General features: G+C 38.8%; 1 protein-coding gene across 1 annotated transcript in view; it reads right to left on the reverse strand.

The window, feature by feature from the left end:
* COL25A1 (collagen type XXV alpha 1 chain) overlaps positions 1–14,938 on the reverse strand; it is a 322,972-nt gene that overhangs the window by 21,340 nt on the left and 286,694 nt on the right. Inside the window, exons 21-30 of the mRNA XM_075149759.1 lie at positions 14,065–14,109; positions 11,257–11,301; positions 10,640–10,717; positions 7,535–7,558; positions 6,041–6,085; positions 4,293–4,337; positions 3,903–3,983; positions 3,097–3,159; positions 1,322–1,372; positions 941–967 (exon numbers count right to left, since the gene is read on the reverse strand). Of these exons, the coding sequence (XP_075005860.1) occupies positions 941–967; positions 1,322–1,372; positions 3,097–3,159; positions 3,903–3,983; positions 4,293–4,337; positions 6,041–6,085; positions 7,535–7,558; positions 10,640–10,717; positions 11,257–11,301; positions 14,065–14,109 (504 nt within the window). The remainder of the gene's footprint in view (positions 1–940; positions 968–1,321; positions 1,373–3,096; positions 3,160–3,902; positions 3,984–4,292; positions 4,338–6,040; positions 6,086–7,534; positions 7,559–10,639; positions 10,718–11,256; positions 11,302–14,064; positions 14,110–14,938) is intronic.

Here is a 14,938-nt window from a genome sequence, read left to right on the forward strand (position 1 = left end):
AGGCTTCTTGTGCCAAGGTAACACAAACAGTCTCATAACGATTCAAACCTGTGATTTTCTATCTCATACCTTAAAAAAACAAAACAAACCCCAAAAACTAAACCAAAAAAACCCTCCTCCTCTTACTGATTTTTTGAGAAAGGTTCATGTGATTAGGGAGCCATAGTGATTAAAATGAGCATGCCTGACAACACCACTGGCCCTAATGAATGCTATGCTTTAGTGTCACACTGAATTTTCATTTACTGGTGATTACTGAATTAAATGGCAAATTAAAATATTCCAACTCTGCCAAAACCTGCTTCCCCCCTCCTGAGCTGTTTTCATGGGCTTAGAGAGTCCCTAGAGTGTATCTTCATGTACTACACTGTGGAAAATGTTCAAATAGTATTGAAGACCTGCCTGATCAGGGATTCCCGGTTGGAAAACATGAAAATACACACATAAGCTTATGATGGGGAACTTGCATAATGTGTGAAGGAACTGGTCAGCAAAGTACATGGCACCTAAGAAGGTGAAAGGCCATTCATACTGGAAGTAGGAGATACAAGAGAGCATAAACGAACAAGAGTTTATTTGACTCCATTTTCTGAGCGTGTAACAGGCTTTTATGTTCAAAAGCAATTCCAATTGCAAGTGCAATGGTGAGTAACTTGCCCATAAACAGGAAACTAAATAATTTAGTGTCACATCACAAATACTAGTACAAAAAATGGATTCAGCCAATGTTCAGGAGAAATACTACTCAGAAACAATCACAGAAAATTTAAAAAGCTTTTAAGCTATCTGTTAACATTAAAATCTGCTTTAAGGTTTAAGAATATCAGAAACATTTATTAAATGAGACATAAGACAAAACATAGCTGCATGCATTAAAGAGCAAAGCATGACACTTCGCAGACATCAAGAACATGACTATTCAAGAAAGTCATTAATTTACCTTTGGGCCAGGCAGTCCGTGAGGTCCCTGAAAATAAAGATACCATTTTTCATTACAAAAATACGCCACAAATTTATAAGTTTGTTGCTTTTATACAAGTTGCACCTGTATTTTTGTCCTCGTAAGTGAAATGCAGCTGCCAACAAAGCAACTGTAAACACCTGATTTAGAGAATGAACCAGACCACTAGCGCGTTAACACTAACATAGGCAGGTGCAATTTGTTTCTCTACTTCCTATGAATTTTAAGACATGCAGAAAAAGTCCTAAATTGGGTCCCTCTCTAATGGTCACACACTCTCATAGCACTTCTATTAAGCAGGCATTAAAGTGACAAGAGGGCTTAAGCCCTTTCTAGCCTCACTCTTTCTCCCAAGCTTACCATAGGGCCTGGAGGACCATGTGGCCCTGGTGGTCCAGGTGGTCCTATCATCTACAGATAAAAAACAATGGCATTAAATCATGTAGAGTAAAGAACTCCCTCACAAATACCAAAAGTCAGACTGACCCTTCTTCTGTTGGCAAGCACTTACAAACATAGCAATGCAACGGTGCACATGGACAGCATATCTAGAAAGGGTTTTAGGAATGGGAATTATTTTGATTTGAAAGACAGAGTACCTGAAGTGTAGATTTGCCTGTGCCATGTGGCAGTGTGCTTGTCTCCTGATTCTAGGGTCTAAGATACACTTTAAGACACTATGGGGAAAAAAGAATCTAAGACAATCAGTACTGAGCAGGGATGCTTGAACTTTTAATATTTTATGGTATGTGCTCCTTAGTTGTCTCTGTACTACGTAATCCTCAGAAACAGAAGAAGATGATGTGTGATTTTATTCCTCCTCAGTACTGATGAATGGAAAAGATACTAAATTGAAGCTAGGGTTTGGCATATTTTCAAAATTGCCCTTTGTCCCTCCATTTATTTCATTTAGTCCACTTGTACCAAGAATTCCCTAAAGTCATTAAAATAGGTAATCAGGTTGCTCAGTATTTAGTGCATGCATATTCTGTGCTGGTTTTCTGTGTTCCTAACAAATCCATGGAAGAGAATTTCATGATGATATTTACATTTTAATATCACCTCTCTTCCTGGGTTTAATCCCAAAGGGCTGTTATCGTAACCTGCAAGGTGGCAGCAGGGATGCTAAATCAGGTCTCCAGACTTATGTGCCACACTAGCTGTTGGTGATGGCGATAGTGGCAACAAAACGAGCTTTGAAACGTAAGACAGAGATTCCACCATCTGTGAAATCTCTTGAAAACTGAAAGCCTTGTTTCAAGTGAAATCAAGCAGAGCAAGATGAACGAGTTAGTGAATTAATTTGTAACAAATAATTTTCATTTCAGAGAAAAAGACTCAGAGGTAGAGAGTGCATAGCGTGTCCTGTGATGGCAGAGCATAACCTCTTTGACTCCTCAGAGCTATGGCTCCAAACACCCAGGGCATGTCACCACTGACAGGGTAGTGGTAGTTAACTTCTGCTCTGAGGTTGCCTAACTTACTGTGCTCTGATAATGTTAATCACCCATATCATAAAGGTATTGTGTGGGGAGGGTTTTTTGTTTGGTTGGGGTTTCTTTTTTGTTTGGGTTTTTGTTGTTGTTGTGGGTTTGGGTTTTTTTTTTAATGCCTTTACAATGCTTTGAAAAATCAGGAGAATGCCTGGTCTCGTAAAACTAGTCTCTATCCTGGGTCATATGTCACTATTCTTGACATCGCTGAAATCAGTCTATTCTGGTTCTCACTGGGCTTTCTGAGATCCCTAGAATACAAGGTGTTGAGATTTGGGTGTTTGGTTTATTTTTTCCTCATCAGTTTTATCTTCTTATTTTATCTTGCAAAGCATTTATCTTCTGATTCATTACAGAGCCAGAAGTGAGCAGGACTGTTGTTTATAGTGAGAGAATAGAACAAAACAGGATTATCTCTTTAGAATTTCTTAAATAGTATCTAGCTCTACGACCAGAAGTCCGCTCATTCCCCAAAGGGCAAACAATTATTCAAAGAAGAAAAATATTTTGAAAGTTCAAGTGTAGGAAGCATCAAGGATGTCAGGAAAGATCAGTCATGAATATGAAGTATTGTTCAGAATCAAAAGCTGGAGAACCATTGCTGGCCTACTATGTTCATTGCAACACCACACTGAGACTTACTGAGGGACCTTGGGCGCCAGGCAAACCAACATCTCCTTTTTCGCCTTTCATACCATTGGCTCCCTACAAAACCATTACAAAACAGCATTTATAAACAGCTTTAATCTTATTAGCAATCAATCTAGAAATAATAATATTTATTTGCAAATAACTATAATTTTTGAAAATAATAATACAGCACACATATAATAGAATTCCTTTTTTTTAAATTTTGGTGTTACTTTATTAATAACTTAACAAATGTAAAGGTATGCTTTTATATTGTCAGCTATCAATTGTGGCATGACATTTATGACAAGTCCTTAAGTTGGCACTCCATTCATGATATATTGTACTATGGATACACTTTTGGCATTGTTTCTATTTTTACTGAGAAATTTCATTTGCACATATATATGTATATAGGAATAGGAAGAATGCATTCCATAAATATTGATGCATTTTCTCTCCCTCCTCAATCTAAGTAATCTCAAATTCCTGACAAGTGTTCAAAACATAGCTTCTTTCTCCTACAAGCTACACTTGCCCAAGTTGTGCTATACATTAGAAGAGAGGTACAAATCTGATCAGCATGCCAACTAATCTCTCTCTTCCCAAAGCAATATTGTGTTTGACTGCAAGTGGAATGAAAAGTTCTGACAATCTTACGCCTCCTCCTAGATTAGCTGCACAACAATCTCAGAATTTTCCTCTCCAGTGCTTTCTGTCCCATTTGCAATTTATCAGCACTGTTGGAAATCCCTGATAGTGGAAGAAAGAAAAAATACAAGTATTTTAGCTAAAATTAATTCATTTTTCATACTCACTGGCAGGCCAGGCAGTCCAATTCCTCCCTTTTCTCCAGGCATTCCAGGATCACCTGTATCTCCTTTTGAGCCTTTAGGACCCTAAAATACGTACTTATTCAGCCAGTCATATGTAAAAAATCGGAGACACCAACAGAATTCTAGCTTTGACCCTAATAAGCAGAATAAGTCATTCTATGGATTGACCTTTGTTATTGATATGTAGAAATGCAGCCATTATTAGATCACAGAGTATGCAGCAACACAATAATGATCTTTATTAATTACTATCATTATATTATTGTTTAGATTATGAAATCTAAGCTACAACTTGGGAACACAGAAATAATCTCCTGAAATAACCTATGGTTGCTCACATGATCTGCACTACATGATTTACACATAATGTACCTGCTCCCCATCAACTCCTGGAGTTCCTGGGGATCCTGGTTCACCCTGCAAAAGATAAGATGGAATTGGATTATCCCAATTGTCCCAGAAATTAGAGGAAAGAGACAGTGCTAAATGAACTAAACTGGTTAGTAGTGTCTAGATTAGTAAATTGCCATAATTAACAACAACAAAACCAGAGAATATTCTGTCAAAAAGTACAGCATATATACAATACCTGTATGCAACATGTTGAATAAATAGTCCTGCTGATTAGGCCAGTACACAAACTTTGGATTGTATAAAGGCCAGACAAGTGCATAAGAAGAAAGAAAAAAAGAAGAAACCCCAGAAGCCTGGTGAAAAGACCCCAATCCAATGGAAGCTTTGTGTCAGTTGCTGTAATAAATATGGAATCATGGCTCTTGATATGTGTAGGTTAGACAGAGACTTTATGTTTTCTTTCCCTGGCTAATATAAATGACCCAGTGAAGGAGTTCACATTCACAACATTGCCCCGTGCACCAGTTCCTGAAGAGCATTCTCCAAGGAAGCAAATTACATTGATGGGTAGAGACTATGATACTGGAAGCAAACTCCTGTAAGGTTGAATTCTGCTTTATGTCATTAATTCTGAATAGGAATGCTCACCCATATGAAGGAACACAACCTCTTCCACACTCCAACTCCTCTGTGTTTTACAACATACTCCAGGCTGCAGAAATGCTGGGTAGATCCTAATGCAGAAAGCCATTTCTGCACACTTAACTGTGTATTCCATTATCAATTTTCATGTAGAAGAATGAACCTGGTTTCTCACAATTTCTCAAAATTAACATTAACATGTTAATTAAACAATTAGCATGTATAATGTGATGTATTTCCATATGATACCTTGGATGAAGCCTAAAATTGAAATGTCTAATATTGTTATTGAAGAAACACGTATTTAATCTTGGAAGAGCTTAGAGTCACTGATAGAAGATATGATATATCCAGTATTTAAGAAATAGGAGAATTATCTCAACTAATTTAAAACCAATTTAAGGAGGGCCCACTAACTGCAACACCTTTTTTTTTTTTTAAGTATAGGCAAATTTATAATTTAAATTTTATAAAACAGTACAGCATATGGTATTCATTGTCTCTGTGTGGGCTGCTCAGTAATAGTTCTGGTACTACGCATAGCACCAGCCAGGTGGGATTAGCAGGCTTGGGTTTGCAGCCAGGCTCCTACCCACACGTGCACGTTTTAATTTGTTCTGAGATTAGAAAATACTGTGCTTATTTGGGTGGGCACCACTGTAACATAAAAACTGCATTTACATGCATTCATACTGTGGGCCAGCGGTGCCTTGCACCCACTGTTTTGCCCACCTCATTCCCACCCAGCCAGAAGTGATGCATAGGAGCCAGTGTCTGGCTGTGCAGCGACTTTGCAAACACACAGAGCACCCTCTGCAGCACAAGTCCTAGGGAACAGCCTCAGTGCAGGTCCATGGGGGAGATGCTTCTGCCCCGTTTCAGTACTAATTCATTTTGCTGGTTCTCAGCAGAGCATCTGTGTGTGGCAACTAAACAAAGCACCTATTCTGGAAAGCTACATTTCAAAAAGCTAGGATGCAAAGTTTGAAACATGCCATATTCGGTAAAATTACAGTTAAATATGCTGTATAGGAAAGCTCCGTGTACCTGTGTGCACGCATCAGTTAAAAAAGCAGAAAATACCTCCACCCTTAAGATACAATAGGTAAAATAAGGAAGATCACCTTTGGCCCTTGCAGCCCTTGAGGTCCCGGTGGTCCTGGTGGCCCCTAAACAGAAACACACAAACCTCTCAGCTTTTCAATAAATTCCTGCAGGACTTGCCATGTAAACACAGGCTGAATGTTAATATAGCTACCATAACAAAATGGGTTAGATTTTTAACACAAGGGAACCAAGACCAGTTATGGACAAGTTGTTAATCTATGACGACTCTCAACAAACAGAAGGGTATCACAAAAAACAATGTTAAAATAACAGTACAGCTCATATTTTATAAAAAAGTCCTGCTGCTCCCACTGTTGAAATGGCAAAGCTCCTCTTAATGGCAGGGAGACCAAAACTCACCTCAGCCACATTTGCCAGCCCGTACATCCTGATCCAAAACAATCCAAGGTCAGGAGAAATCTCCAACTGATTGCAAAGAGGATTCTGCTAAAAGGTGCTAAGTGCATTTGGGGATATCCAGCGCTTTGTGAAATTGCCATGGAATAAGTTGTAACTATTCCTTTCTTTTCTACGTCAGGCTGTGGACACAGTGTCACGTATCAAATATTGGTCTGGATGGTGCACAGTTGGGGATGCTTTTAAAAAAAAAAAAATTTAAAATCCCCTCCATTAATATAGAGAGAGCATTTGTACAGATGGGAAAATAGGACTAACAGCAATCTTGCAGAGAAGAACTTGAAACAAAAAGAAGAATAAAATAATTTGCTTATATCAAGCCTGCAGCTTTAAGGGAAGGCTGGACCTGCAATACTATAAGCATCTCCTAGCCGTGTCAGTGTTCTCAGAAATTGTGTCTGGCCTGATGTGGCTAAAACCTCCCACAGAAATTGACTGGAGTAAGAGCACTGGAGTGTTCAGTAGTCTGCACATTCTGGGGACAGGTGCTGGAACATTTATCTTTATTTCTGAGATCTGATAAGATGGGACAAGAGGATTCCTCATACTTGGGCTTTCTACTTAGCTTTACTTATTTATAGTTAACTGAGACAGGTCTTTTTCAGAAAATAATTTGCATCTGGTCTGAAAACTCCCAAATGATGTTTCTTCACAAGCCAATTTGAAAGAAATGAATTTGTGCCCTGAAAATAAGGTTGATAATAGAATATTGTTTGGTACTCAAATCCTGCTTCATGTAGAAGCTCAACTCCCATGTGGACACACAGAGATGGGAACATACACCAAAAATTCCAAAGCAGCTATCTGCCTAGATGTGTACCTGCAGAAATACCGAGTTCCATATTTTCCTGGTGTCTTACTTCAGTGAACTGAAGTTTTGCCATTAATTCAGCAGGAGCAGAACTGGTTCCATTGTTGAATACCTTAAACAATGGCTTCTCTGTTATGGGAATGCTAAGCAAATAAATAAATACATGTGATGATGAATAGAGTCAACATCTAATGAAGAGATGTCCTGAACCGGCAGAATTATGAACATGCTATAACACAAACGAGAAGTTCTACAACACCGTAAGTCATGCGATAGGAATTACCGTGACAGTCAGAGTGGCAATCCTCTGTTGGCAAAATGTATTAAAAAGAGACACCATTACCAGAATTGAACAAGGATATAAACTATTCTGCTTGCTACAATTTAGCATCTCCACAAAACCTATGCTGCATCTGGGATACACCACACATCCAAAAAACACTAGCGTGAAAACCATGTTATTTTTAACTCCCAGTGTTGTACTAGCTACTTGGCTTCTATAGGAATCAGGATTTTACACAGATGAAGACTGCAGGTTCTCATACAATTTAAGCGATCAAATAAATGATGGCTAAAGAGCAAAATAATAGCAAAAGTCTTCAAAAGTTTTTTTAAACATTTTAAGATAACATGACAAGCTGGTATCTTAAGATGAATAAAAGACTTGCCCCATGTTTTGCAATCTCTGGAGGTTTTGCACCACTGTTTAATTAACAAATACAGTTCCTAGAGTGGAGACGTAACATGGATTTTCATATAGAAACTCAGATGTACAAAAAAGTTAAGTTCTAAATCTGAAACTGCTGGCCCAGAAACTCAGCTATATATACTACAATTCCGCTTTAAATGATTGGAAAGACAAAAGACATTTTCATCATGGAAGGAGGTAAAATATCTTGACCCGCCACTACGTTTTGCCAAAGAAGAATCTAAAAGCAAGTGGAAAAGTGTTTAAAAGTGATTAAAATGCTTATCTATATTTTTAAACAGAGGAAAACCCCCAAATATTGCCGCTTGCACATGCTTTCCTATTGCCTGTGAAGAACCTACTGACATATATGGAACGAGAAATATTTAGCTTCTCTAATTGTTTTCCTACATGCAAACAGAAGTGTGCAAATCTTCTGTTTCAAGCTTTAGAAGAATCTTCATTTGCCAGTGCAAAATACATACTGTTGTCAAAAATTTGTAACCTGCTCAATACAAAGTACTTAAAATAAAAAAAGTTCACTAACAGATGACTTTAATATATTTATGTCCTTTGCATTTAAACATATTTATGGAAATATATCAAGAACTTTAAAAATAGTGAAAAATTCAGTTTATCTAATATGAAAACCTAAAATAACCATTGCAAATTAGTGTTTGCATGTTCACGCTAATGGGTTCCTTTTCAGCAGCATATTCAGATTTTAATATCTGAATATCCTGTACTTCCTACAAAGGAAGTGTTGTAGTTCCTACAAAGGTTAAACTTTTGCAACTACTGCATTTTGCCTTAGGAAATTCTGCAGAATAGGCCTGAAGAGCAATTTCGATAGAGACACACATTTTGTATCTGGTCCTCCAAGTGAAAGCCACCTACGCTCAGCAGGGCTCTTGCTCGAACTCTGATGATAATTTTAAGATCGCAATTTTCAGTGCTGATGGACTAAGACATCTTATTCTCCACTGACACATAAGATTGAGTAGGAGGCACAAGGCAAAGTAACTAAATTGTTCTGAAGCTTCTAAGCTGCTTGATGGTTTATTACGAAAGTCTAAAAAAGCAGACAGGCAGCCCAGATCTTGCAAACTCTTGTCAACTTCTTAAATCAGCAGGCCAAATTTTGTGCAAGTTCACAGCTCAGTGCTGAGCACTGAAAGTTCTCATTTGCTTCTACGGGAGAACTGCAAATCTCAGAGCCCCCAAGAATTTGGCACCAGGAGACTTCGGAATGGGTGCTTGCCATTTGAAAGGACTGAGCTGGATTTGGCAAGGATATTTTCAACTGATCCTATATAATCTTACTTACACCATCCTTGCACAGCCATTCCCATTAATATAAATTATTTGTTGCCCTGGATCAGAAGGTGATGACATCTGAAATTTATAATGGGATAAGGGCCTCCTAATCTGTTTCAACCACCGCAACAGGCTTTAGTCCCTTTTTAAGACTTCTTTATGTGCTGCAGCTTTTCTGAAGAAGCTTGAAAGTAACATTGATGCCAGAGTTAAGATACAAAGACAGAATACAGGAGAGACAGGCGCTAAAGCCCCTGGTAAATCTGTGTCTGCAACATTCATTTCGGACTACTTCAGGCATCTAACTCAGAGTGTGATTTAAAAGACTGAAAGTTGTGTGTTTGAATTCCCTTAAGGGTAAACCAAAAGAGACAGGTATAATGCTGAGCCTCGGAACATGCCTATGTAGACTTCCCCATAGACACCACTCACAATGAAAGAGTGGACTTAGCCTTAACAAAATACAGGCTTTTAGATTTTAGTAAAGGCAGTGAGATTGTTTTATTTTTCAAAAGAGTCTTGAAAACCAAATGACTGGCCAGACATCTATCCACTCCCACTGAGTAAATGCAAGACAAAAAGTTCAGCGGCTTCAGTGGGAAAATGATCAGATGCTCAATGAGCCAAATTCAGTCTTCAGTCGCACATAAGCAAACCATTCACTTTGGTGGAGTCACACTGCACAGAATTTGCATCTGAGTATATTCCAATGTAAATCACCTTGACTGCAATGACATATGTCACCTTGGTACTTTGCTTTTATGCAAACACTCATTCATTCTTTTTGTAACCCTACTTTAATCCTCCACACTTTTCTGCACACCAGTCAAAATAAGTTTTCTGGAAATGAATAAGTGGGAAGACTGGTGCTTGGTCTATTTAACATACTCAAGTTGCTGATTGAATCCACAGCTTGCTAATGGAACCACCTTACATGGTTTCCAAGTCTCAAACATTCTGCTCTTTGGATTTTATAGGAAGGGGAGGAGGAAAAGGAGGAAAAAAAGAAATGTCAATATTATACTACATGAACTGAAAAGCAGAAACTTCTGTTGAACCTATGTATGTGGCTTATTACATGAATTCAGCACTAAGCACCAGAGCCAGCAATGAATCAGCTTTATCCTCATTAGATGATGTCAGTACTCTCCAGGGGAAATGAAACTAATTCACTCAGCTAAATTGTATCAAGGAAACAGTTTGTCTAACACCAAACAGCAAACCTGGTTTCCAAATGTAGAAAGAGATTGCTGATTAATAAGCTCAGCAAATCTTTGCACACAAAATGTTTTCAAGGTCTACACAAAAGACAAATACAATGATGCCAGACTGCTTTTTCCCGGACCAGACTAAGCCAACTCCAGCCTTGCTACGTTTGCATACCTGCAGAGCTTCATGGATATTGCCATTATAATCAATTATCTCTGTTGCGCCTTGATCACCCTTCTGTCCAGGTGGTCCCTGTAATATATTTCCCATAAAAATTTTGAGACATCTGCCAAAGACACTTAACTACTGACACATGCTTTGACTTGATTGTGTGGTGTTGGAATCTTGTTGTACTTAAAATACATTACTACAAACCACAAAGGTTAGCATTAAACTAAAGATTGTTTTTAAAGGAAAACATTTCTTAACAAAGATAAATATAAACAAGCAAGTCAGTACACAGTGACTTGTGCTGCAGTGGGAAAGCAAATATATGAAACCTCTGAGGTTAGATATTTAAGCAGTTCCTATACTTTAGTTCTGTATTGGCTGTGAACAATGTCAGAACATCTGGCATGTAACATCCTGCCCATGAACTGTGAACAGGAGACTGCTGCAAATAGTAGCAAGGGCTGTTATTCATATTAAAGGCCAGTTAGCAACACATGTTCCACCAGAGTCAAGCGCCAAATTTCACTGGTTTAACTGGAGTTGCTGCTACAATGTCAATTCATAGTGTGGAATGAATCTAAGAGTACAAAACAAAGAGCTGAAACGAGAAGTAGACTTACCCGTGGACCTGCAGATCCTATGTCGCCTCTGGCACCTGTATCGCCCTATGTAAAAATGATATTTGAAAATGGATATGCCATTTGACAATATATCACTTCTTCCCTTTTAAATATGTTTGCCTTAAATAAACCAGTTTAAAAGGCCTCTCATTATAAACAGAATGTGGATCTAAATTAATTAAAGAAAAAATTCCCTCAAAATCTGTGTAGTGGCAGGGTTGACAATGATGCATTTGGTTCTGTATGAATTGTTACTGAGTGCTGTATTGGGTTGGAATAAGAAATCCCAAAGAACCAATAAAAAACGGATTAGCAATTAAGTAATTTATATAACTTCCCTATTCGTAATGGCATTATCAAAAGCTTTAAGAGAAAGCTGGAGAAATGAAATCACTCAGTCTGAAGTCTGATAACACTCAACAAATTTTTCAAAGGTGTGTTTCAAAGTGTATAAACGTTTCTTTCTGCGATCATGGCTCCACTAACTTTCTGAACTTCCCTACTCTTGAGTCCTTGCCTCCTCTACAAACACAAAATTACTGTCAGCATTAGAGTTCCTTTACCTCCTTACTGCAACAGACATAAGATCTTTACCATCTTGCACAGAGGGTTATTTTCCTGGCTATTAGTAATATGTTTCAAGTGATGGAGGGAATTTCAAACATGTATGCATTCATAACCCATCATCCAGTGACCACGATTCATTTCACAGTCCCTTTCATAGCAAGCTCTTATATTTTTCACAGAATCATAGAATCATTAAGGCTGGAAAAGACCTCTAAGATCATCAAGTCCAACCATCAACCCAACACCACCATGCCCACTAAACCATGTCCCTAAGTGCCTCATCTACACGTCTTTTAAATACTTCCAGGGATGGTGACTCAACCATTTCCCTGGGCAGCCTGGTCCAAGGCTTGACCACTCTTTCAGTAAACAAATTTCTTCTAATGTCCAATCTAAACCTTCTTTGGCACAACTTGAGGCCATTTCCTCTTGTCCTATCGCTAGTTACTTGGGAGAAGAGACCAACACCCACCTCGCTACAACCTCCTTCCAGGTAATTGTAGAGAGCAGTAAGGTCTTCCCTGAGCCTCCTCTTCTCCAGACTAAACAGTCCCAGTTCCCTCAGCCACTCCTCATAAGACTTGGTCTCCAGACCCCTCACCAGCTTCGTTGCCCTTCTCTGGACACGCTCCAGCACCTCCATGTCCTCCTTGTAGAGAGGGGGCCAAAACTGAACACAGTATTCAAGATGCGGCCTCACCAGTGCCAAGCACAGGGGCACGATCACCTCCCTGCTCCTGCTGGCCACACTATTTCTGATACAGGCCAGGATGCCATTGGCCTTCTTGGCCACCTGAGCACACTGCCGGCTCATGTTCAGCCGGCTGTCAACCAGCACCCCCAGGTCCTTTTCCTCTGGGCAGCTTTCCAGCCACTCTTCCCCAAGCCTGTAGCATTGTAGTTTTATATTACTCGAAATTAATTTGGGTAAGAACTGTAACTTTTGCTCCTGTTGAAATCTATAAAACTTTGGTACAAGTCAGGGAAGAATGATTAATGCACCAGTGGTAATAGAAAACACAGAAAACAGAAAACTTTGATGGGGCTAATGAAGGAATATGAAGAGCAGGCTAGTGGCAGGACATAATCAAGGTTGTTCCATCTGCCTTTCCTTTCAGTGTTGCCTTGGCAGCAGCTAGTGAACATGTCATTGGAATTGTTAAAAAATGAAATTCCCAACCACTAGATTGACTTCTGTGGGCCAGATTTTCAAGACAGGTATGCAGGTAAAATGAAAATCATATATCCTTTTTTAATGAAAAGGGAATTAAAGAGGATATCTTTATTTTTTGGTGCATTTGGGAGGTGCCCAGGTACTGTAGGCAAATGAGAGGCTGATTTACTCTTCTACTCTCACTCTAACGCTTTGATTCCCTCATCAGCTCCCTCATTTTCCAATGTTCCTTTCCGGTGAGAATGAATGAGGTTAAGTGGCACTTATTTAATCATATCCTTAAGCACTGTGAATGGGCCGCTCTTCAAGGACCTTACAAGTACTGCAAACGTATCCTACCAGCCTACATTGTCTCATCATCTTTATTCTGACAGTAAACTCAATAACCGCCGAAACAAATCTATTTTCCTCTTGCTTCCATAATGTAACATGAAGGAGTCCAGTGAGCACAGTATTTGCACAGCAGATGAAGTAATAGAAAAGCATATATTTTATCTCTCTATATACATATATGTGAACCAACTATATCTCTATAGAGATGGATGGATGGATGGAGAGAGAGATATAATCAAAGTAGTTTTTTAAAGTAGGTAAAATGGTCATGTAACCTACAAGTCTTGCCTTTGTAGGACTTCTAACCAGCACATCTCAGCCTGCAGTACGTGCAACACCCCTGATTCCTAACTCACCAAAGTGTGGATCCACAAAATTATTGCGAAAACCAGTTAAATCTCCACAGGCACAGTCAGGTGTTGGTTCCTGGCCTGTGGGAGGACTAACCCACATCAGTTACACAGAGAGAAACCAAGTTGCATGGGGGAAACCAAAGCAGAGTGGAATAGATGTTATAACAGAAAAAGAACTAGAATCACAGTGTTTAAAACACACAGGATTTGACTCTAATAGCTAAAGCCAGAAGTCAGAAGGTTTCACTTATAAAGAACACTGCAGACTGTTACAGGTTCTTTTGCAGAGATAAGTGAAGTTTCTGTGAAATGTTACAAATAATTTATCCTAAAAATCATTGTGCTAATTACTCCACTAAAGACAGTTTCTTTACTACTAACCTTTGACCCTTTTGGGCCTCTAGATCCCGGTTCACCTGTTTTCCCCTGTTTGAAGGAAGATAGACAGGAGAAAAATGATAGAGAAATGGGAGTGCAGAAAAAAGAAATTAGTAATGACTAACTACAGTATAGAACAGCAGAAACAGTTCATTTCATATGACCAAGATAATGAATCTGTAAAGGCACTGAATTTAATAGCACCCAGAGTAATATATTCTTTAACACTAGCACACAAAGGCCACAGATTCCATCCTTCCAAAGGAAAAGTAGTATTGGCACTCGTAAAGAGTAGACATCATTAACACTGCTTTACAGGAATGACCTATGTCATTCCATAGCTCCTGAAAAATGATAGCTATGAGATAGAGAAGATAGTTAAATATCCTAAAATAAGGAGATTAAAATAAAGCGTTACCACAACTTCTTTTCCCAATGGTTCAGATGAATATAAACTAACTGGCCAAGGAGCACAAAATCCGCCTTATTGTTTTCAAGATGTATTAAGAAAGGAAAACTTGATGGTATTAACACAGTGGAAAATCTTAAGGCAACGCTAAACGTAGTTAGAATGATCTCTTTCTTACAGAGTGTGAAAACAGCATGCAAAATGGATTTTCTCCACGTTCAATAGCCACACTGGTCAAAGAGTTCAAACTTCGATGCTGAAAGTTAGGGACCTGGAGGTCAGGACTTTAGCTGGAATGAATTAGGCCAACTCCATGACAGTGTATGTAGGTAGTGTCTTTACTTTGTAGACCAAATAAGAGTCCATTCAGACTGCAGTTCCATAGCTGTGAACACAAAACTGCCATTGTCCTCCGGACTGGACTGCAGTATTTGACAGCATTTTCATTTAAAAGCTCACTCACCAAGT

Source organism: Calonectris borealis, chromosome 4, assembly GCF_964195595.1.
Source record: "Calonectris borealis chromosome 4, bCalBor7.hap1.2, whole genome shotgun sequence".
Classification (NCBI taxonomy): Eukaryota; Metazoa; Chordata; class Aves; order Procellariiformes; family Procellariidae; genus Calonectris; species Calonectris borealis.